The following is a 22,672-nucleotide window of genomic DNA, read 5'->3' on the forward strand; positions in this document are numbered from 1 at the left end:
CAAATCATTAAGTCTCAACAGATCTTAGCATCAAATTAAGCATTCCTTAACCAGGAATCGTTCCAGTACTGTCAAGTAAATAATGTGCAAATTCATGTTTTAAAATTAAACATATACTGAAGTGTTCCTACTGTTATATCTACTATCACTGGATGCTGTTTCCTCTTTGCTGGTTACACTTGCATATCTACATTCAGATTTTCTACATCATTTTTATCTATAGGAGAAATAATAGTAGGTTCGGTTACTTACACATGAACAATTGATTCTGCATAGTTCTTTCTTTTCCCTCCTCTGTTCTATTTTTTACCTTATTATTCTTTTCTTTATTATGAATTCTTTCTGGATGAACAACATTTCTTGTCTGTGGATTTGTCATAAGAATTCAAATGCTGTCATATTGTACTCAAAGTTCTTGAAGAAGCTGCCTTTTTGTATCAGGATAAAACAAGTTTGCATTCAGTGAATGAGCAAATAAAAGCTGATGCTTTGTATCTCTATCATGGTAGGAGAGATGGTTGCAAATGAACTGCTGGTAACTTTGCCAGTATGGGAAATGGTTAAAGGGCAGAATACTAAAATGTGCCATGTTTATACAGCAATCTCCAATTACTTCCACAAGTTCTGGGCATTTAATTTAGCTGCAGACCTAACAAAACAGTGTACATATGGCCTTGCTATTCCTTTTGCATCATTCAATTGGAAATTACTAATGCATCTGTGCAACAGTTAATGCAGAATACTGGATGTCCAGGGAAGATTTTGCAGAGGTATCTCCAAGCAGAAACAGTCATTTCAGAGTGACGAAAATATAATACCAATTTGCAGAGTGAAATAGAGACTAGAGCAGGATTAAAAAATTTGAAGGGAAAAAAATGCGAAGTTCCTTATGCTACAATGCTGCTTCCTGAACACGTTTTAGCAACAGATGGTTTTGTAAAAAAATTCTCCTTATATAAATTTAAACCTTCTAGGAAGGTTTTTTTTTTTTTTTTTTTTTTTTTTTTTTTTTTTTTTTGACACATTCAGGCTTTCTCAGTCTCTCAGCTGTGATTTTTAACTTAACTGCTTGTACAGATTGGATCTGTGAAATACATGGTGAGGCTGTGTAAAATACTTCCATTATACTACAATGTCTGTTTCAAATGGAAGACTTTTATTTGTATTCAGAGCACTTCTAGAAGGACTTGATGTATGCAGAATCTCAAATATTACCTTATTCTGAGCAGCTTAGTAATAATCTTCTTGATGAACTGTTTTCCTTTCAGTTTACACTGCTTCCAGTACAGCAGTCACACTGTGGAGCTAACAAAATATTTTCTCTTTGGTCTCAATGGCCCTTAGAGTTTTGTTTGTTTGTTTGTTTGTTTGTTTGTTGAGGGAATATGGAAATGCTGAAACTTATGTTACAAATAGGTAACATAACGTAGGTTATCCAGGCCATACAAGTGCTCTGTGGAATGTCCTTTGGAAAATTATTTTTAAAATTTATATTCGAAGTAGTTACTAGAGATGGAAAAAAGGGAGAACAGAAGTGTCATAATTCAAAGCAGTCATCTGGCTTTGTGTTCTGTGGATGGTCAACAGCAGATGGCATCTCTTGCCTGCAGCAGAGTTCCTTCTAATCCCATATGGTAGTGGTTTATTATGACTTAGACCCTACAGCACCAAATACCCAAAGCACTGTATCCATTTTCAAGCCTATCTGGGAAATTTGACCCATTTGGGAAAATGTGATTGGTGTCCACACCAATCAGAAAAGATTTCATAAACCATCCCTCAAGAGATACTCATTTTAATAGTTGTCAAAGATTCAAGCACTCCCCAACTATTAAGTGAGTGTAGGTATGAGCTCTTAGTATTTACGTTTTGCAGACTTTTGAAAGATAAAGTTTATAATGCTTCATAATGAGGAGCAAGTCATTAAGGAACATTTTAAAGAACTTGAAAGCTTCATATCAGAGAATGAATCCATGGACATCATGAGTTTCATCTTATCTAGATGACTAGATCTTACTGGTCTCTCCAACAGTGACGATTCTGATTCTAAAGTTGTAAGAGTCCATATGGAGGCAGATTGGGTTTGAGCCTGTTGTCTGGTACAGACCTGTCTGTGATCTCACTACTATTCTATCACAGAAACTAATTTGAGAATAACTTGCAGGCGCTGACAAGGCTCAATTGGAATTTCTTTCGGAAACTAAAGAAATGCTGCCCATTCAGCTAGTCTGACTGTATCCTTCTTGGTTATCGCAGATGTTTTCTGAAAAGTCTGTGCTATGGTCTGGGTTTGTGTACTACATAGAGTGTCTGGTATTTAATTTGAGGTAGTGAGACATTGAGTCAGATTGTTGGTCCAGATCAGGATAGATGAAGGCAAGGCTGACTTGAGTGCTCACCTAAAGATTGCTTTTATCTAACTCGATACTGCCCCTCCTCAGTGAGGGGCCTGATAAAAAGATAAACATGAGGACAACACTTTTTCACTTTCTCATGTTCAGCTACAGTCCTTCACTCCAGAATCCTCAGCCCATCCCTTGAGAGGCATATGGCAAAGGATGAGAGCTACTGGCTTATAAGTATTCCATAATAGTTCCTTCTCTGCTGCTTCTTCCTCTTCCCACTTCTCCTTTTCTCCAGCATGGGCTCCTCCAAGGGCTGCAGTCCTGCTAGAAAAATCTGCACCAGTGTGGGCTCTGCGCAGGTGGCAGTTCCTTCAGAAACTCTAGCATGGAATCCTCCATGGACTGCAGGATACATTTGCTCTGGTGGGGTCCTCTCCACAGACTGTAGGAATGTCTGTTCTGCCTTGGAAAACCTCCTCCTTCTACTTTCTCGGACCTTGATATTCTCTTGTTTCTCACTCTTTTTCTTCTCTCCCATCTTTCTGTGGTGTATTCTGCCCCATTTGAAAAAAGTTTTCAGTGAGGTACTACACATTTGACTGATGGGCTTAGCAATGTCCTTCAGTGGAACTGTTGTGAAGCTGGCTGGGATTGACTGTGTCCCATGTAGGGTAGCCCATTACCATCATCCACATAAGCCAACCTGCAGCCCCCAAGGTCCTGTCACCTCCACCTAATACAGCTGACCTTACCTAAGGATACACTGGAGTAACTTTGAATAAAATTTCATATAATAGTGCTGCTTTGCTTAAGTTCAAGAAGTTCTATCAGATGATCATAAACAGTTTGTCTCCTGGTGGAAAACCTGTAATAATTTACTTCTCATTGATGTCCAAGTTGACCTGATAGCAGCCTTTCAGAGGAGCTACAGGAAAGAAGGGAGCAGGCTCTTCAGCAGGGTCTGTGGTTGTAGTACCAGGGGAAATGGTTCCAAACGTAAAGGGGGTCGTGTATATTTAGGTTGAATATAAGGAAAAAGTATTTTAGAGTGAGGGTGGTGAGGCAATGGGACAGGTTGCCCAGTGATGTGGTGCAAGTCCCTGGAAGCCAGGTCAAGGCCAGGCTCGACCAGGCTCTGAGTAACCTGATCTAGCTGTGGATGTCCCTGTTCATTTCAGGGGGTTTGGTCCAGATAGTTGGTCTCCCTCCATGTGGAGGAATTTAGGTCTGCAGAGAAGGACCTGGGCATCCTGGTAGATGAAAAACTGAACTTGACACAGCAGTGTGCTCTTGCATCTCGGAAGGCCAGTGGTATCCTGGGCTCTATCAGAAGAGGTGTGGCCAGCAAGGACAGGGAGGTGATGATTCTTCTACTCTGCCCTCATGAGGTCCCATCTGTAGTACTGCCTCCAGGCCTGGGCTCCCAGTACAGGAAAGATTTGGAGCTGTTGGAGAAGTCCAGAGGAGGGCCACAAAGAGGGCTGGAACACCTTCCACAATGAAGACAGGCTGAGGGAGCTGGGCTTGTTCAGCCTGGAGAAGAGAAGGCTGCAACAAGACCTCACTTCAGTCTTCCAGTGTCTAAGGGATTATAAACAGGAGGGGAATCAACTTTTTATGAGGGTAGACAGTGATAGGACAAGGCAGAATGGTTTTGAGGTCAAGGAAGGAAGGTTTAGATTAGATGTTAGGGGGAAATTATTCACAGAGAGAGTGGTGAGGTGCTGGAAAAGGCTGCCCAGAGAAACTGTGGATGCCCCGTCCCTGGAGGTGTTGAAGGCCAGGTTGGATGGGGCACTGGGCAGTACCAGATTTGGAGTCTGGTGGCCCTGCCTGTGGCAGGGGGTGTGAAACATGATGATCCTTGAGGTCCTTTCCAACCCAAGCCATTCTATGATTCTATGTGGAAAAAAAATGGTACCCATTAACATTCACTGATGTTTGCTGAATGCCTCTGGAAACTAAACATTGGATGTGAGCACAGTGAGGTGGTAGATGGTGCTTTTCAGCAGTGGTGACAGTGACAGTGGGTCACCTCCAATAGTGAACATTTTTATGAGTACAGCATGCAGGCTTTTGTTCATTGCTGGTGAAACTAATGGTGGTGACTCTGTTAAAAAAGAGTGTTTTGTAGCTGAAAATTTGCTTTACTGAGTAGTGTTATTGTGCTCTTTGTATGAGTTGTAGTTTCCATGGAAATAAATAGGAGGCAACCTACATACATGTACAGCTCTTAATGAATGTTTGATACGTATTTGTTCTCTTGCTAACATAAAGTCAGTGATGTGGAAGAATCATAATGTTAAAGAGCAATTAATATATTCATTTTAAAGACAAGGTTTCTACACCTGTAGTAATTATCTCATATAGTGAATTTTCAAAAGAATTTTAGAATTTAAAGTGAAAAAAAAAAAAAAGTAGAAGACTTCAAAAAAATAAATAACCCTCATTTTTTCCCTGGGGAATATTTCTGAAATGGGAGGGTGAGCCATGTAGACCAGACTATACATAGCTGTTTGTGTATAAGATAATGTCTATGAAAGTCAAAAAGTTTTTCTTGAATTAATTAAAAAAAAAAAAAAAAAAAAGAAGGATATTTCCTACTGATATTGTTCTGGCTAAACTACTTGAGCTTGGAAATATCTAAACTTCTGTAAATTTTGGAGTGTCTCTATAATATGACATAACCCGTTGAATCTTTGCTCTACTTGTACTGTCATATAACCAGAACAAATCCCACAGATTTTCACTTCTCCAGCTGAACAAAATCTGACCATGTATCTTCTTTTACTGGAAAAGCATTAAAGAGAGTAACTGCTTCAAAACAACAATTTAATAAAAACATATCAACTATTTATAGGTGTATGAGAAAGAGCTAGCCTTGTCCTTCCTCTGACTGGGCTGGGATGCTGTGCGGTGCTTGCATCACATTATTGCAGCACATTAGTATGACAAAAAAACAACACCTGATACTGGAACTGGCAGCAATGTGTATGAAATACATGTATATTAGAAGAAAAAAAATAACAACCCTAGCAGATGGAAGGAACATAAACAAAAGTGTTTTCTCAAGACCTGTACAAAGGAAAACATACTCGATTGACTTTTCTACTTTTACTCAAAAGCATGAATGGCTATGTTATAAAAAAGTAAATGATAGAATAATTAATAAATTTAAGATAGAAAAGCAGAGGCAGGTTCAGTTGCACCTGAACCATAATTGGAAGGGCTTCTGGCTGCTTGCCCTCAGTATCAAAAGAAATAAAGTATTTATTTTCTGCAGTATTTGTTACACGTTTTGTTCAAGAAGAACTGTAATCTCTGAGGTTGATCTTACAGCTTTTTTTGCAGCTGCTATGTATTTCTAAACTGCAGTGTCTATGATACTAAATTAAGAGGGAATCCATACTCTCTACCCAATAATATTTGTGGACAATGATTTCACATAGCTTATTTTCCATACCCGTATTTTTATGGGATATACATACGGGGTATAAGGCAAATGCGATCGGTTCATTTTCACTTTTGACTTGCCAAAGGCTTATTTTCTTTTAACTGATGAGATACACCCAAAATGCATATTCCTTGTTATAGATGTAGATAGTTCATCTCTCAGTACTCCTCCACTACTATTCCTGCTCATTAAAATGATACTCTGCTTGATAGTTAAGCATATCATTTGTCAACACTCTGCCTTTCCTAAGAGGTACATCAAATGCTTTTGATGATTTAGCTATTTTTTTTAACCCCAGATAATACATTCACATGCATTTTTAAATGTTGATAGGAATAGTAAAGTACTTCTCTGCAGCAGTCACATGCTTTGCTGTGTGACTAAAGGTTTTAAGTTAAATTCAGATTTAGAGCAGAAGCTTTGTTTGGTTCTAGCAGTCTTAAATTTCACTAATTTTGGTGGAACAGTGAATGCTGTACATCAGTAGCAAGCCTGAAAGTGTCTTCCAGTTCTAATAAATGTTTTGGCTGTAGAATAAGATCATCTGTCAAACATTTTGGAAACAAAAAAATTAAATGTTTATTTGGAGTTGAAAAAATAAAAAGCATTTTCATTCTTTACCTTTTTCCTTATCTTTCCTCCCTTTAAGGAGAGACCTTTCAAACATGTGTTCTTGCATCTTAAAATGCTGATTCAAAGTGATGCATTCACCTTTCCTACAAGGGGTAGAAAATATAATGGTTGGTATGAGAGCTCCCTCTGTAGGTTTTACTTTAATATCAGTTTAGGAAAATAAAAATTCCACTTCTTGACAGTACTTCTCAAGCGCATTCAGTTGAATAGTTTTATCAAATAATGAAAGTCAGGATTTTGTAGAAAGAAAGACATTGATTTTACCAGTGGTCAAAATATAGAAGACATATAATAATATTACAGTTCTATTTTATTTATATTTACAAAAAAATGTTGCTTATATTTGAATAGCAGCCTAATGAGCCACATAAATGAAGTTACTGGTTTATAAACACACAAATTAGCATTTTCTTTTTTTATAATTACTTTTAATGCTTGTAGATATCAGAGCTGTCAGATTGCAGAGGTGAGGCTATCATAGCAATGTGAATCTCTCAGAGTTCTGCACTGTGGCACCCTGGTGATACTCTATTCATGTGATTACTACAGAAATTCCTAGTAAGGAAGGGGCAAGATATTAGAAAATATTTCATGAACATAATTTGGCAGAGGGAAAATAAAAAAGGAAAATTAAAGCCAGTTTTCCTAGACAATCAGCAGCTTTTTCTATATCTAGTAAGTAATCTTACAGACCTCATGAAAGGAAGTATGGTTGTTGAGAGTACTAAGGTAGCCATATTACTTTCCTTCACACAGAAACTTTATTATTAAGAAGAATTCCACCCCTTCCCTCCCCACAAAAAAAGGAACAACTTGCTTTGTGTGAAAGAACCCATTCTCTTAGTTCTATCTAAACATAAATACCAATTGGTATATAGCTATTTAATAATTAATCTATAATCAGTATTCTAAACAGTATGTCCCCTGTTCAACATTTCTCACATCTTGAACAGAGAGAAGTAGAAAATTACTGAGAGAGGTGAAATCGATGATACTTTAAAAGGGCACTTTAAGCTCACAACACAGAACATATATCAGGGATTATAAGAGAAATCTTTATGTGAGTTGGCACCTGAGCACATGGCTTTCAGAGTTGAAAATGGGACTTATATACATGCAGAGGAGAAAATAGTTTGGTTGGAAATTAGTGGGACACATGTGGTCAGTACTGCAGATAAACACTTATTAACCAGTTTGAGACTGGTAGTGAGGGTAGTGGCCTAGAAATATTTTAAAATATTTTTCTTGGGTGTCACTGCTGTTACTCTGATTTTGCCATCCAATTACAGATGCTCCATGCTCTTGAAAAAAAAAAAAAGAAGGGATCTGAAAATATCTATATCAGGGGTACTTCTAGTTCGTATTCTTATGCCATTCAGAAATTTGAGTTTACAGAAGAATATATAAGATGCACAACAACAATAAAATGTCAGTTAAAATACCTATTAACATGTCTCCCAATTACTGTTCCAGCTCATCTGTAAACAGGAAGCCACTGATAAATTCAAACTGACTTACAGGCCAATCTTCTTGTATATAATTGCTAGTTTCTTAGCGTGCACAATTAAAAATTCTGCCAGTAAGGCTGAAGAGGTTTTAAAGACAAGTTTCCACCATTTTTGCTCCTCAGGAATTAAATAGCAATGTAAGGGACATTCTGTATTCTTATACATATGCTCAAGCCCTCAATCTCATTCCCAGTGACAAGAGAAAGGGAGAAATCCCCTGAAAATCATAAGAAAAGCTCCCATAATGATGATGACTCATAAAAAATCTCAAGAATTTCTAACATTTGAAACAACATAGAGAAAAATAGGAGAATAATCCAGTTTTATCTATATCTTCCTCAAGAGATTTACTGTCTTCTTGCCTTGTAAGTTTCCATACTTCTGGTAGTGATAATCTTGTGATTAAAGAATCATTGTTTTCAGGAGAAATAGATGGATTTAGCTCCAATCAGATAAGAATTTGTCTGTTGACCTGTGTCTACTTATGAAAGTGCTCTTGTCACTGAACAGGAAGAGGTCATTGTTGACATGTGTGGTGGCTTTATTTTGCATGGGTTCCATTTTGCACGGGGAACATTATGAGTCCATGCCCTGCAAGTGGAACATGAAAATAAATGTCTCGCTTGTCCATTACTAATTGTTTAATCGCTTATATTTAGGACTGAAAATCCTTCTCAGAAAGATCAGTGTAGGCATTCGGGAAATTCAGACACTTGAACATGCTTCTCTGTGTACTGGGATATTGGCTCTCAGAGGATTCAGTTATTAGGTGAAATGAGCAGTATTTTTGAGTAGCTAAATTTTGGATCTGGATGTTGATTATGGCAAGTACGTGGAACTTCACACGCTTTGTAACCCCATCACTGGTAAGGGTAGCTCAAAGGAAATTACTGTATTCCAATAATTCCATGTGATGGGGGAAAAAAATTGCATACAGATCTAATGCAGTTCTTACTGCATCTTACATCAAAAATCAGAATCCTACTATGATGTGAGAGTCATCCAAACCTTTGGTAACTCTTTTACAGAAAATGATGAAATCATTGGGAGCCATAAAATGCAAAATGAAGGGCAGATGCTGGACTGGAATATGCTAGTGTTGTTCAGAAATAACAGCGTTCTTCAGAAGAATTACCCCCAATTTATATTAAAATAAATTGAATTTAAATATGAGCTGTATGTGTTTTATCTTCTTTAGTTAAAACCAACGTAATTACAGTAGAAACTGCTCTTGCCATCTGCCCATTTGAAAAGAATTGCTGTTAAATGTGCAGCTCTTGCATGTGGGATAAAGAAAGTCATTATTTTGTTAATGAGTAAAAGAGCTCAGCAGTAACTTGAGCCGGACGTAAACACACACAAGGTGCCTGGCTCCTACGTGTGACCAGTTGTTGTTGCATGGGTATAAAAGGTTGTGAGCATCTTCAATAAACATCCTTCGTTCTGGGTCAGTAAGGGAGCTCGGAGCCCTCTTGCAACAGTTGCATATGCAGAGAGCTGCCTGTTTCTCATCAGCTAAGCGATTACAGATGAAATGAGAGCAATTCATGTAATATGTATGTTGCTTAAAAACGAAAGAAACAGCAAACACAACTGCAGAGACTGTTGAGATTTAACCCTATAAAACCAGTAGAAGTACTGTGGATTAATGCAAGATAAAAAGTTCTATAAAATATTGTAATATACCTAGCAGAACTTCTAAATGTGAGAGGAGACTGCAATTAGGTACAGTTTTTAGGAATTACATAGTTTGTCTCGGGGTGATTTTGTGTACATTTATGTGAGTTGTATTGCTGTTGCTTCTAAGCATAATTTTCAGTCTCAGAATTAGCATTCTTTATTGTTAAACTACTGTTTATGCAGTTGCTGAAAATATTCACATTCATATCCTTTGAAAATAATGTGAGATTTGAACAAGAATCCATTTCTAGCAAATACGCATTGTTTTCGTATGCAATGAAGGACTTGACTATGAATGAACAAAAAATAATGTCAGGTGGTGAATTTTTCAGGAAAATATAGTCAGGAACTTAAGACCATCAAGTATTTTCAAAGCTGGAGTCACTAAGAATAGGAAGAAATATTGTAGCAATCATCTGAAAATATAAAATCTTCTAAGTATCAGTGGCGAGGGAGGGATTGCTTTCTTGTTCTGCTCCAATCATTTCATTCTGTATCAACACTAAGAGGCAAAAAATACTGCTGCACATATAGTTCAATTTTTCAGCGAATACAGATGTCAGTTTAGATGCAGAAAATTGGATGTGACTGACAAGAATTGCTCATATTATAGTCTATCCAAAGAAAGTAAAGCCCCTTGGATGGGCAGGTTTATTATTATGTATATGGTCCTGAAGCAATGCAATCCACAGTAACTGCAACGTGTGCTCACTGTTTCCTACCTTTTTGACGGGTTCTGCTTTTAATAGACCAGGAAGTGGGACCCATCTTTGTCCCTTTTTACTAAGCCCAATATGATTTCTTTTCACTTCTCAGTCTTTTCCAACCTTTTCACTGTTTTTCTTTTTTCTTTTTTTCTTTTGGCTGCATCTTTTGCTTGCGTAAGCATTCTACACCACGCCTACCACTACTATGACTCTTAGCAATTTTCATTAGTATATACAAACATCGGTAGTCTTCTTTGATAGGCTGTGGAAGTGCGAAAATTCTTTCTGGCCAATTCTTGAAACCTTCACAATCCCATTTCATTTCTGATGTCACTGGAATGGATAGTAATTCTTGAGGAAAACCACATGGTTTCTCTCTCATTATAGGAAGATTATGGCAAGTCCTTGCATAAAATACTCCTTAGAGCATTCTCCTGTCTCCTGTCCGCTGAGCCACAAGTATAGAGTTAATCCAAGGCCCATCTTAGATTGTCTTTTTCTGTTTTCTTGCCCCAGAATATATCTGAGCATTTTCTTTCTTAATACCACTGAAATCAGTGGCAGATGGAGCGTTCTTTCTAGGCCATATATGGTTTCCTTTGTTAGAAGTAATCATGAATCTCAAATACAGGAGCTAACACGTTTTAGTGTGCAGTATTCATCTGAATAGAACTGCCCTTGAATTGTATCTGCACAAACTGACAGGATTGTCTTTAAAACAGAGGTTCTAAGGCTTCTAAGATTTCCTGACAAAAGATCTGGACTTCTTAACATTTTAACTGGATCATGTGAGTCAGTATTAATAATTATCTCTTACCTTTAGTCAGAAAGAACTTATTTTACTAGTTTAGATCTTGTCTGATGTAGGTCTCAAAATCTTCAGTCTAGATTGGTGTTAAGAAATCATTTTAACATAGCAGCCCAGTCTAGCATTGCTGCAAATAACTTATCAGGCGAGTTGCTTTGGTTCCCATGAGGAAATCTGTGAGTATAATTTTATTTTGTACTCAGGAGCGTTTTTTGAAGTACCAGTTTAATCATAGGAAATTAAATCAGTGTAAAGAATGCCAGCGCTCTTTTTATTGTGAAAGCATCATTTATCATTCCATGACGTCTGAAGATGAAATGGCCAAAATCCTGACTCTTCCGTCTTACCACTTACTGCCCTCTTGAAAGTACTTTTGGGATGGGCATTGAAAACCTATTTCTCATGTTATAATTGAGTGGATGACTTCTTTAGTGCTCACAGCAACAAGTGAGTTTAAAAAGCAGTATGTTTATGCCAATGCGGCATTCTCAGCCTACAGAAGTGAAATTTAATGTGCAGTTTTACAGCTGCGTTTGAGAATTGTATCCTGAATCTGGGTAAATTATTTTCACAGTGTCCAAAGCAATTAATTGGAGGAATGAGATTACAGTTTCTGTTTTCAGAATTGTTAGTACAGATAAACCCTAAAAGACAGCTTTTATGAAACAAATCACTAACTTCCCATTCTCCTCACAGTGTAGTGGCAGTACATGACTGATATTATAAGCACCGGGAAAAAAGGCAGTTCAGGCAGAAACTGTAGAATGCAATGGGCTACAATTGATTAGTTTCTGATTAGGGTTGATTGTGCCTGATCCAGCATATGTAATGTCAACTGTGAGTGTGAAAATGGCCCTGCAGTTTCCTTCTGCAGCTGCATCAGGATCATAGATAACTGCAACTGGATGGCAAAAAGGGTATTTTGCTATTATCAGAAAATGTTTCCTCTAAGATTCAAAAGAGAAAGAGAGAAATCGCTCACTTATTTGACAGTAAGTACCTTTTATAACAATCCAGAGAAGAAAATAAGAACATGCAGTCTTAGCAAAGACAACCCAGTTTAGACATTTTACGTGCAGGGCTTTATAGAGCTAAAGAATTCCTAGAATCACAGAATGGCTTGTGTTCAAAGGGACCCTACAGTCATTTAGTTCCAACCCTCATGCCATGGGCAGGAACACTTTCCACGGTGTCATGCTGCTAGAAAGTTTTAAGTACAGTTCAGCAGAAACTGCTTGTTTTCATCATATATATAGTAGTTTATGAAACAGATTAAGATATGCTTACTTGTAGCAGTAAAGAGGTGGATTTGATGACCCTCAGGTTCTTCCAGTCATGCACCTAACACAAATTTTCTCATTTTTTATTGCAGCCCAGAAGATGGTGAGATTCATCCTGAAATCTGTAGACTATATATCCAGTTGCAGTGTTGCTTAGAAATGTACACAACAGAAATGCTCAAGTCCATATGTCTGCTAGGATCCCTTCAGTTTCATCGGAAAGGTATTGAACTGCACAATGACAGAGACACTGACTTAAACATATGAACAGTCTTCCAGGGAATGCTTGGGTATTCATGAAAGACAAAGCACCAAACTGTTAAAAGGAGCTATACCACCGAAGCTTTTTAGATATTTCCATTTTGTTATCATCATTCAGTGAATCATGTCAGGCATGGATCCCTAATGTACCTGTGGTTTTGAAGTCTGAATTTGTTTTTATTAGAGAGTGGTCCCAAACCAAAAAGTTTTCACTGTAATTAATTCAGTGGAACCAAGCTGTCTTAGTCATTAAAGTAACTACTGCAAAATGAAAGGTTTTGAAAAAAAATCTTGCATATCATGATGTTTTGTTTCAGGTCAAGTTTCAGCACTAGGGTTACAGTTAGGGTTAGGGTTAGGGTTAGAGCTTTGCAGGAGCTATAGCCAGAATGCCTTGTGTTTTTCTTCATAGAAGGATCTTTCTAACCAGACTGTAGTTGCAGTCATGCTTAGTAATTATGAGGGAAAGAACTGAGAACCTCGACCTGCAACACAGGCTGCCTAATGATTTACAATAACTAACTGTTAATCAAAGGAAAGATTTCTTTTCTGTTGTTTTTTGCAGCATAAGTTTATTGTGTTCCATTATTTTGATTTTACCACAGAAATAGTTTCATTTCCAGGAGTTAGCTTTGAGAAACCTACTAATATGTCCCTAAAAAAAATACATTTTAACAGATGTCTGAGATTGGCATCTGTGCCTTATGTGCATAGTTACAGTTTGGCAGATCAAAGACAGTACAGAGTTAAAGTAGTTGTCTACTGGCTCAGAGGAAGTGAAGTTTGTTCCCTCCGGAAAAATATAGCCAAAAAGAAGTAAGTTATACACCTCCAAAAACTACTACCTGGATGAATGTATCCCCTAACCCTTGTGTTAGATGTTGTCTAATGAGGCTATTGCACTTGCCATTTACTTTACGTTTAATTCAAGTGCTCCAGTGTCTGAGGAAATACTACAGGGACAGCATTCTCTTCTCCAACTCTGATAGAGAAAGTGTGAGAGCATGCCAAGAGTTTATAGTGGTGATGAAGTTCACCTCGCATTTCATTCTAATGAGCTAATACTGTTGTACTCTCAAGCATTTTGGATGAGTCTAAAGTGTCATCTCTCAAGTGGACTTCCTAGGAATTGTGTAAGGTGCTGATTGGTGCTGTGTTTCCAGCAGTGTGATGTCAGTATGTTGGCTGCTTTAGCCACACTTGCCTTTCAGGCTAAATCTGCCAGAGTTCTGTCATATAAGTCCTGATTCTCAACTGTTTTTTTACACAGAGTCTGTATTTTTACCTTTTTTATTGGTTGGCCCACCTGGAAGAAGCTGCTGATGAACAAATCGTAGAATCATAGAATCACAGATTGGCTTGGGTTGGAGGAGACATCAAGGATTATCAAGCTCCAACCCCTTCACCACAGGCAGGGCCACCAATATCTACTTTTAATAGTGGACCTGGCTGCCCAGGGCCCCATCCAACCTGACCTTGAACACCTGCAGGGACAGGACAGAAGGGCTAAAGGCTAGGGGCTACAGAAGTCACTGTGTGCTGGAGTATAAAGCTGTTGTGAAAAAAATATGCATGACATGGCAAGGAAACAGAATGTTTCTCATTTTTCCCTAACAAGGAACTCCTGACTTGCAAATAAATAACTTGAAGAGTTATCTAAATTAAGCAGAATGATTCTGATCAAACTGGTATTAATTTTTTTAGTCACTTAGGAAATAAACAATTCAGTCAACAGGAACTGATTACTTTAATCATAATGACCATGGTGACCGTATTGAAAGGAAAATGGAAAAATGGAGATAATTTACTGAACAGGTCACTCAATAGCTTGGGGATTATGTCTGGTCTACTTGTAAGTACTTTTTTCCCAGAAAATATCTCAGCAGAATGCACCGGGTAAAGATAAGGCAAAGTTCTTATTCTGTAATGAAGTTTATGCATTTCCTGAAATGGCCTGTAATGCATTTTTTATATCTAGCTACGTGGTATAGCTAAAGCCAGTGGTGCTTTATATTATGAAAATAATAATTAGATGTTTATAATTGCTGAATTGAGCTTTGTATCATGTTTCTCAACTCAAAAAGAAATCTATAGAATTTAAAGAGGCAGAATTAACAGAGCTGTCATATGTCAGCTTCTAAAATGAATCATCATTTTTTTTAAGACAAAATGTACTACATTTCCTAGCACTGGCTACAGTTGTCAAGGTACTTTCTCTAATAGCAGAATGTAGTTTGAGGTGACCTGAGTAATCCAAATGTGTCTATCTCCCCTTTGCCTCTGGATGAAATCAACGTGATTAACTGAAAGTAAACTTTTCTCATGTGTCTGAAGTCGAATAAAACAAATTAGACCGTTACAACATAAACCATCTTTTTCCCTATCTAGCAATACTTCTGCTATGCATTGGTACCTCATCTGACCATAAAGAAAGTTATGGTAGCTGTTCTGCCCTTGCTGAATGGAGTTAATTTTTATCCTGTATCTATAGAAATAACCACAGTAACTTGGCTTCAGCTTTTGGTGACATTCTTTGAGGAAAAAATCATAATAGGCAAAAATTATAAAATCACAGAGATTTTAATACATGAATTGAATTGTGGAACATAGCCAGCAGAATGTTCTTCTTATATATGAAATGCCTGGATATTTACAATGCTTAGAAGTATTGTAAAGTCATCGTTCAAGGTGAGAAATTCTAGTTACAAGTATTTTTTCACTGTGATGGTCATCAAACATTGGAACATGCACCCAAAGGGGCTATGAAGTCTCCTCTGTTGGAGGTATTCATAACTCAGTTGAACAAGGCCATAACAAATCTGGTGCAAGTTGGCCCTAATTTCAAGAGGGAGTAAAACAAGATGGCCTTGCCTATTTTGTTCTCTGATTTTAAGTGTACCAAAACAGTATTTTCCAAGAAACAGAATAAGTAATTTACTTAATGTCTTTACTCCTGAAGATTGGTACTATAGTGTAGGCAAAGTGCATAAATTTATCTCTAGAAATGGAAGAGCCAATAACGTCAGCAATATAAAATATCTTGTGCTATTGATAGCATATAGCTTTTTTTACCTTTTCACCTGTTCAGTTTTTCATTAGTTTTTCACTGAGTGTTGATACTAAAACAGGCATTTGTTTCTCTTGTCCACAAAGAGTACCACTGTGAACATTTCCAGTATGTGCTAACTTCACTTAATTCTTAAAAGTATGTCTGTTGTTATTCCATGCACCTAATTTCTTACTGTATCATGAAGGTTATTTTTGAAGGCAATACTTTCCATTTGGATGTAATATTTTCCATTTTCTAGTCCTTTAAACTGTTGGATAACTGGTTTGTTGAGTTTTTAAATCTCCCATAAGTTTTCACCAATTTATATTCATATAGAGATTAAAGCAGAGTAACATGCAGGCTGTTCTGACTAACCTGCAGTTAATAAATAATAATATGGGAACTGCTGTCTTGACCAGGCATTGTCAAATAAGCTACAGAACAGATAAAGCTAGAGCTATATGTGCTGATGCTGATGCTCTTTTCCCAAGAAGTATGCCAATGATCCTGGCTGGAAAACAGATGCTCTGTTATGAAACACCACACTAGTTTGAAGGCTTTGGATTTGGCTATTTTCTTTCTCTTTCTCAGCACCAATCTTCTAATCTCTTCTTATCTTTCTGTTCTACCGAAGAAACAAGCCTATGTGTACTGAACAGTATATATCAATGTTCCTGTAGAGAGATTTCTTTCATATTTACAGTACTTTAACTTACTACTGTCATACAATCTCTGCTAGAAGAATCAGACAGTCTGTTATTTTTTTTTTGAGACTTAACAGTCACATTGGGGCCAAAAAACATAAATATTTCCAGCTGTGTTATGCATAAGTACACTGAGGTAAATGCTCTCTAATAAATTTGTTTGTAAGGTACATGCAACACACCCAATTCTGAAAATAGAGAAGAGCCACAAAAGTGATCCAAGGGGTGAAAGACCTCCCCTATGAGGATGGGTTGAGAGAGCTGGGGCTGTTCAGCCTGGAGAAGAGAAGGCTCTGGAGAGATCTGAGAGCAGCCTTTCAGTATCTAAAGGGAAGCTATGAGGAGAGCAGGGACAGACTGTTTAGCAGGGTCTGTGGTGACAGGACAAGGGAAAATGGTTTCAAACTAAAGGAAAGGAGATTCAGGGTAAACATAATGAAGAATTTTGTTACAATAAGGGTGTTGAGGCACAGACACAGGTTGCCCAGAGAGGTGGTGAATGCCCTGTTCCTGGAAACAGTCATAGGCTAGACAGGGCTCTTAGCAGTCGGAACTAGCTGTAGGTGTCCCTGTTTATTGCAGGGGAGTTGGACTAGATGACCTTTGAAAGTCCCTTCCAACTCAAAAGATTCTATGATTCTATGTAATGACTGCAGTATTCAACATTCAGAAAGTTTGCAATTGCTAGAATGAAACAGGTCCAAGTAGCCTTATTTCATCTTGTTGCCTATATTAAGTCTTTGGTTATCTGATCATACACTTTGTTACTCCTTCCCACAGTCCCAAGGTTCTGGCTAACACATGTTAATACTTAGATATTTCATCTTTTTTTTTTTACTCTAATTGTTCAGTGTCATATGTTGTATTTATTGCACATAATTTTGTCATAAAGGCAGAATTCCTGTTTCTCAGACCTTCCTTGGTAACTCATACACTGACGGAAGTATCTCCAGTACTGCCTTGAGTGAAGCAGTAGCAATTTTTCTCATTGCAAATGAGGAACAAAGAGTGATTAAAGAAAAGAGTGCTAATTCAGAATTTGAGATTGCAGCACACGTTATGCACTGATGTGTTTGCATTTGGAGTACTTTCTCAGTAACTTCAGTTGCAACTGAGTGCAAAGAGTCTCTGAGTGGAGCAACAGCAGAATTGTAAGTACTTTATTAGCAACTATTTTGAGAAGCTGGGTTTAAGTAGCTTGTATAGGGTCACATGAAAACTCTGAGTTGGAGGAAGTTATGTAAGTCTAGTTTTTAGTGCAGCACTGTGTCTTTCTGCATTCCCTCACATAATGGCTTTAAGGACCTTGCTGTCCATTCTGTCAGAACAGCGTGATGATAGCAAATTATCTACTGGGGAAATGGCAGTAATGAGAGATGTCTGCTCATGTTCCATCTCTTCCAAGAAATATTCTGAAATGTCTTCTGCATCACTATGACACTGCGTCAGAAACTCTGGATAGAGTCATCTTTCTCAGAATTCGCCAAGCAACAGATGAGTTCACTTAACTGTGATCGGCAGCTTCTCTTCTCATCTTTGTTTTGCTTTATTTGTCCTCCTCCGTCATTTGAGTTACAAAGCTTTGTGCCTTGGGGAGCAGTGACAAACACACTTGTTAATACTTTTTAAAACATGAATTATCGTTCCATCGGAAGGAAGATACTCTGAACTAGCTTAAGTGCTTCTGAAGTGTTTACAAAATTCAGCTCTCATTTCTTCGCATGCTGTATGACTACCTTATTGACATTGCATGTTAGCAGTATTGACTATTTTTCTGATTAAATAAACAATCCTGGCTTAGCTGTCAGATACAAGAGGAAATCGCTGACATAATTTCTGTCTATGGGAGCTGCTGGATGCAACGGTCCTTTTACTAAACTAATACTTAGGTTTCCCAATATCCTATGCTGAGAAAATGCAGAATTACCTCACAGTTCTTAAGTATCTTGCTATATCCAGTCACAATTATTTCTTGCTCTTAAATTTTCACTTATACCTCATAAAGCACATCGTTGCATTTGAATGTGTAAAAATAACAAATAAAAGAGCCTTGCTGATTCACATATAGACGATAATAATGTATTCATTTCCTTGTAAGGAGCTGTAAATTCTTGCTCTAATCACTGGATCACTACAGCATGTCACTGTAGAAGTACACATTCCCAAAATCTGATGCCTGTACGCATTTACATATAAACCATAAATTCCTTAGAATCATCTACAGATATAATTGTCTTGTTTGTTTATGTAATTACACATTTTAGAATACGTTCTAAGAAATCCTCGGCTGCAGACTGCAATCATGTTGTTACCCAGCTTTGAGATATTGAAGCACAGTACTAATTTTTTCTGATTAGAGAAGTAAGCCTGTACAACAAATGAAAGGTAAGAGGGGGCAGAAATTTTGAAGTTAAAGATGAACTGGAAGTGTTTTCCAGGGTACAAAACATGCTGTGAAATAATTAAAGGTACCTTGTATGTGCAAGGTTTAAAAGTAGCCATTTATACTGAGTTTGAACAAAATAAATTACTGCTCATGTAGTTGCAAGGAAGTACTCTTCTTATGGTCCAGAATCACATGAATCTGACATATAGTTTGTAACTTGTTGAAACAAAAGTGCACAACCATGGAGAGGTAATTCCTGCTGTCAGACTTAATAGGACACACTTGAATATCTGTGGGAAGAAGGAGTTCAGGGTTCATTACATTCCCAGAATCTTACACATCCCTGTATGAAGTGGTCTTGATGTCTTATCCTGTGTCTTTTTCAAGTTTAAATTAAAATTTCATCAACAGTAAGAAGAGCCTCTGTCTCATGGCACAAACAGCCAGTGTATGTCGATACCTCTGAAAACACTGTATGCATGATCAAACTTCAACTGAAATTGAGGAAAGTCTCTCCACTGACTAAACTGGAAGTAAAATTTAGGGTTCATGTCTTTATTTTAGGAACAGAAAATACAAAAGACATCCTCCCACGTGGTATAAGGGTGAGAAGATTAAAGAGCTTTTGTTTCCCTACAGTCTGTACTATGTAGGAGAAATGCTAAGCCTGAGTCATATACATTATTCAAGCAAAGCTTTTATTATTAACTGCCTCTTTAACTGTTTTGAAGTGATTGAATAGATGCTCTGAAATTCGAAGAAAGCTTCGTGAATTGTTCATAGTACAACAGAAGTATTGTAAAGAGCTCTTTTCATTTGAACAGAATTCTGAGTCGTTCATTCTGCTAGATCTACAAGAGCTTGCCATTTTGCTAACAAAAGGAACATTACAGTCTCAGTAAGTCTGTTATCAAGTTAGGAAAAAGAATCTTTACTGTTATTTCATCTGGGACTGTTACTGTTTCCATTGAAACACCTTCCCCATCCCTGAAGGATGCATCTATAGACAGGATTGTTCTTGACAGTATGTCACGAAACGTCAGGGGAGGGTTTCAATGCAGCAATTCCAAATAATGGCAGAATTAATTAAAACCTGTTGCACCAATTACACCTTGTGATATCAGTGACAGATTAGTTTATCTTGGGGAAACCCACTTTTACAGAGAAGTAGTAAGTGAATTATTCTTAGCGGCATATCATGTTACATGCTTCTGGGAAAAGTGATGAATAGTAAGGCTTACACAAATTAACAACTAAAATTGTACAGTATGAACTACCTTAAAATAACAGCATGAGCTGCAGTTAGCAACTGAAAATAACGTGAAAGTTATGCTACTGCGGCTTAACCTGGCAGGCAGCTGAGCACCACACAGCCTTTCACTCACTCCCCACCATGGGGAGGGCGACAGAACTGGAAAAAGGCAAAACTCGTAGGTAAAGACAATTTAATAAGACAGAAAAGGAAGGGAAAATAATAGTAATAATGGTATGGAATATAATATCCCTTCTGCCACTTTGGGTCAGTGTGCTGGTTAGTGTAGTCTTCTATCATTTAACAGGTTGAAGTGGCTCACAGGGGGCGAGGAAGAAGTTAGCAGTGGATGCCAACGTAGGTAGCAGAGAAAAGGCACAGGTCACGATTTGCTTATGTCAGGTTATGCCACCTCTTGGAATCATAGTTAGATTCCTAAACAGGAGGTGAGAGAGCTGGAAGCAGGGAAGGACTTCCTACTGATTTTAAAGGATAATGAAAACATTAACTAAATATCTTCTGTGGTATAAATAATGTCTAATTCGACATTCAAACAAAGAGGTAAGAATTATTTCTTTTAGCAACAAAGGAATGATTTACTGAAATATCACCATTTAGAGAACCTGCCCAATAGGTTTCTTTTTTTTAGATCCAGAAATGTCATGGCTTTTTTTAAACAGATTTACAAGGTATCCTGTTTGTGATGTGGAAGTGTAACATAGCATGGTTTGTAGTCTTTGTCCCATTCTCTCCCAGACAAAAGCCCAGGCACATGAAATCTTCACACAGTTCAAACACTGCCTTTTATATAGTAAACATGAATTAGGCAAGTATAAGCATGGAAAATTAGAATATGATGTATATTGAGCTAAGAATGGTGGCAGCTGTGCACTATTATTTAAATCATTACTTTTAAAAAAAAATGCATGTTTTCAACTTTTATTTTTCCCCAGTACTACCATAATACTAGGAGACATTGATTGCAGTGCTCTGTAATGTTAGAGTTTTTGAAGTTATTTTCAGAATGTGTACTCTACTTCCCTATTTATTTTGTTCTGTTTTGTCCACTTACTTCACCTCATACATGAGCCACTGGAGCTTAACTGGAAATCTTCATAATACTTAATGAGTAAAACCTTAAACTCCACATATGCCCCTGTGGGATTTCTCTTGAACTAATTTGGTACAAATACCACATAGCAGCACTCTGATTAGCAGATTGTTGTGGCAATCCTTCTGAGTATTTCTTGCTCAGAACTTGTATTCACAAATTTCCCTCATCTATGTCATGCAAGATTAAGCCCAAAACATCAATGACATAATCTGAATTTACATTTATTAATAATAGCAGTATATGTTCGTTTGACTGTTTTAAAGGAAAAGAGCCTTGTGCCCCACCCAAGATCCTGGATACTAAAGTGGAGGAGAGCTCCGAAGTACCTATCTTAGAAGACACATTGTCATCACCTACAGATATTCAGCAGCATTTATGGCAGGTTTCCACAGACATTGAAAACACTGAGAGGTATGTGTAGTATTTCATTCTTAAATAAAACAAATTAATGTCGAGGGTTTATTTAGTCATTTACAGTTAGGCAGCCAGTGTTGCCACTATAAAAGATGTTAGTAAAGTAAACAGCTGTTAAGACTGTTGTTGCATTTAACATATCTGAAAGCAACTCCTAAAAGAGGAGCAGAGAGAATTGACATCCTTAATTTGGCTAATTACCAGAGGGTGTCTGTCAAAACTGAAGGGTGGGAAATTATGGTGGTAGTAGGCCATGTTCTCTTAAAGGGAGACCTTCTGTTTCATTTGAAGTGGCTTCTGATTTAGTACCTGAAATCTGCTGGTCTGCAATCCTGCATTCACGATTGAAAACGCAAAATGCAATTCATTTCAGTTGGCTCTGCCCATAGCTATGCATGTGGAATCCTTAGGAGGTGAGGGGACAACTGTCCACTGGTACATCAGAGTGTATTTCTCCTACTCTGTTAGCTGCAGTTGAAAGGCAAAATTGAGACCCTTAATAGGAAATAATCCTAAATCCCCAACATTTCTTTCTGAGATGACATTTTGTTATCAATACTGTCTGTCTTCTGCAAATTTTGTGCTAAGTTTTCCTCCTAAGAAGAGTGATGCATCCTCATTTCTAAAGTTTTCACTTAATGCCCAGGGAGGTGTAGTGACATGGGGTGGCTACATGTGTAATTGCCTTTTAAAGAGAGAAACACATTCATGGCACAAGCTCAAGATGCCAAGAAGGTCAATGCTGGTATTTATGCTAATTGTAGAATAGACTGGCTTAGAAAAAGGACTCCCTTATTTTGGTGTGTACCATCTGATATATGTATTTGGACAATATGCTTGCCCAGTAGATTTCTGTATTATTTGGTTTGGTTTAGTGTTTCATTATTTCAGCATATAAAGCTATACTGAGAGCTGTTCTCTGTTCAGAGCCTTCAACTGTTGTTCTATTGCATCTTTTTCAACATTTTTTTTCCACAGAGATATGAGAGAAATGAAAAACCTTTTAAGTAAACTCAGGGAGACTATGCCTTTACCACTGAAAAATCAAGGTAGGTTTCACATTTTCTTCCTGCAAGG

At 37.5% G+C, this 22,672-nt stretch overlaps 1 protein-coding gene across 1 annotated transcript in view; it reads left to right on the plus strand.

The window, feature by feature from the left end:
- The window catches only part of RGS7BP (regulator of G-protein signaling 7 binding protein), a 37,521-nt gene that overhangs the window by 10,237 nt on the left and 4,612 nt on the right, over positions 1-22,672 (plus strand). The window contains exons 3-5 of the mRNA XM_001234191.7: positions 12,508-12,638; positions 21,445-21,592; positions 22,574-22,644. Coding sequence (XP_001234192.2) covers positions 12,508-12,638; positions 21,445-21,592; positions 22,574-22,644 — 350 coding nt within the window. The remainder of the gene's footprint in view (positions 1-12,507; positions 12,639-21,444; positions 21,593-22,573; positions 22,645-22,672) is intronic.

Source organism: Gallus gallus, chromosome Z, assembly GCF_016699485.2.
Source record: "Gallus gallus isolate bGalGal1 chromosome Z, bGalGal1.mat.broiler.GRCg7b, whole genome shotgun sequence".
NCBI lineage: Eukaryota > Metazoa > Chordata > Aves > Galliformes > Phasianidae > Gallus > Gallus gallus.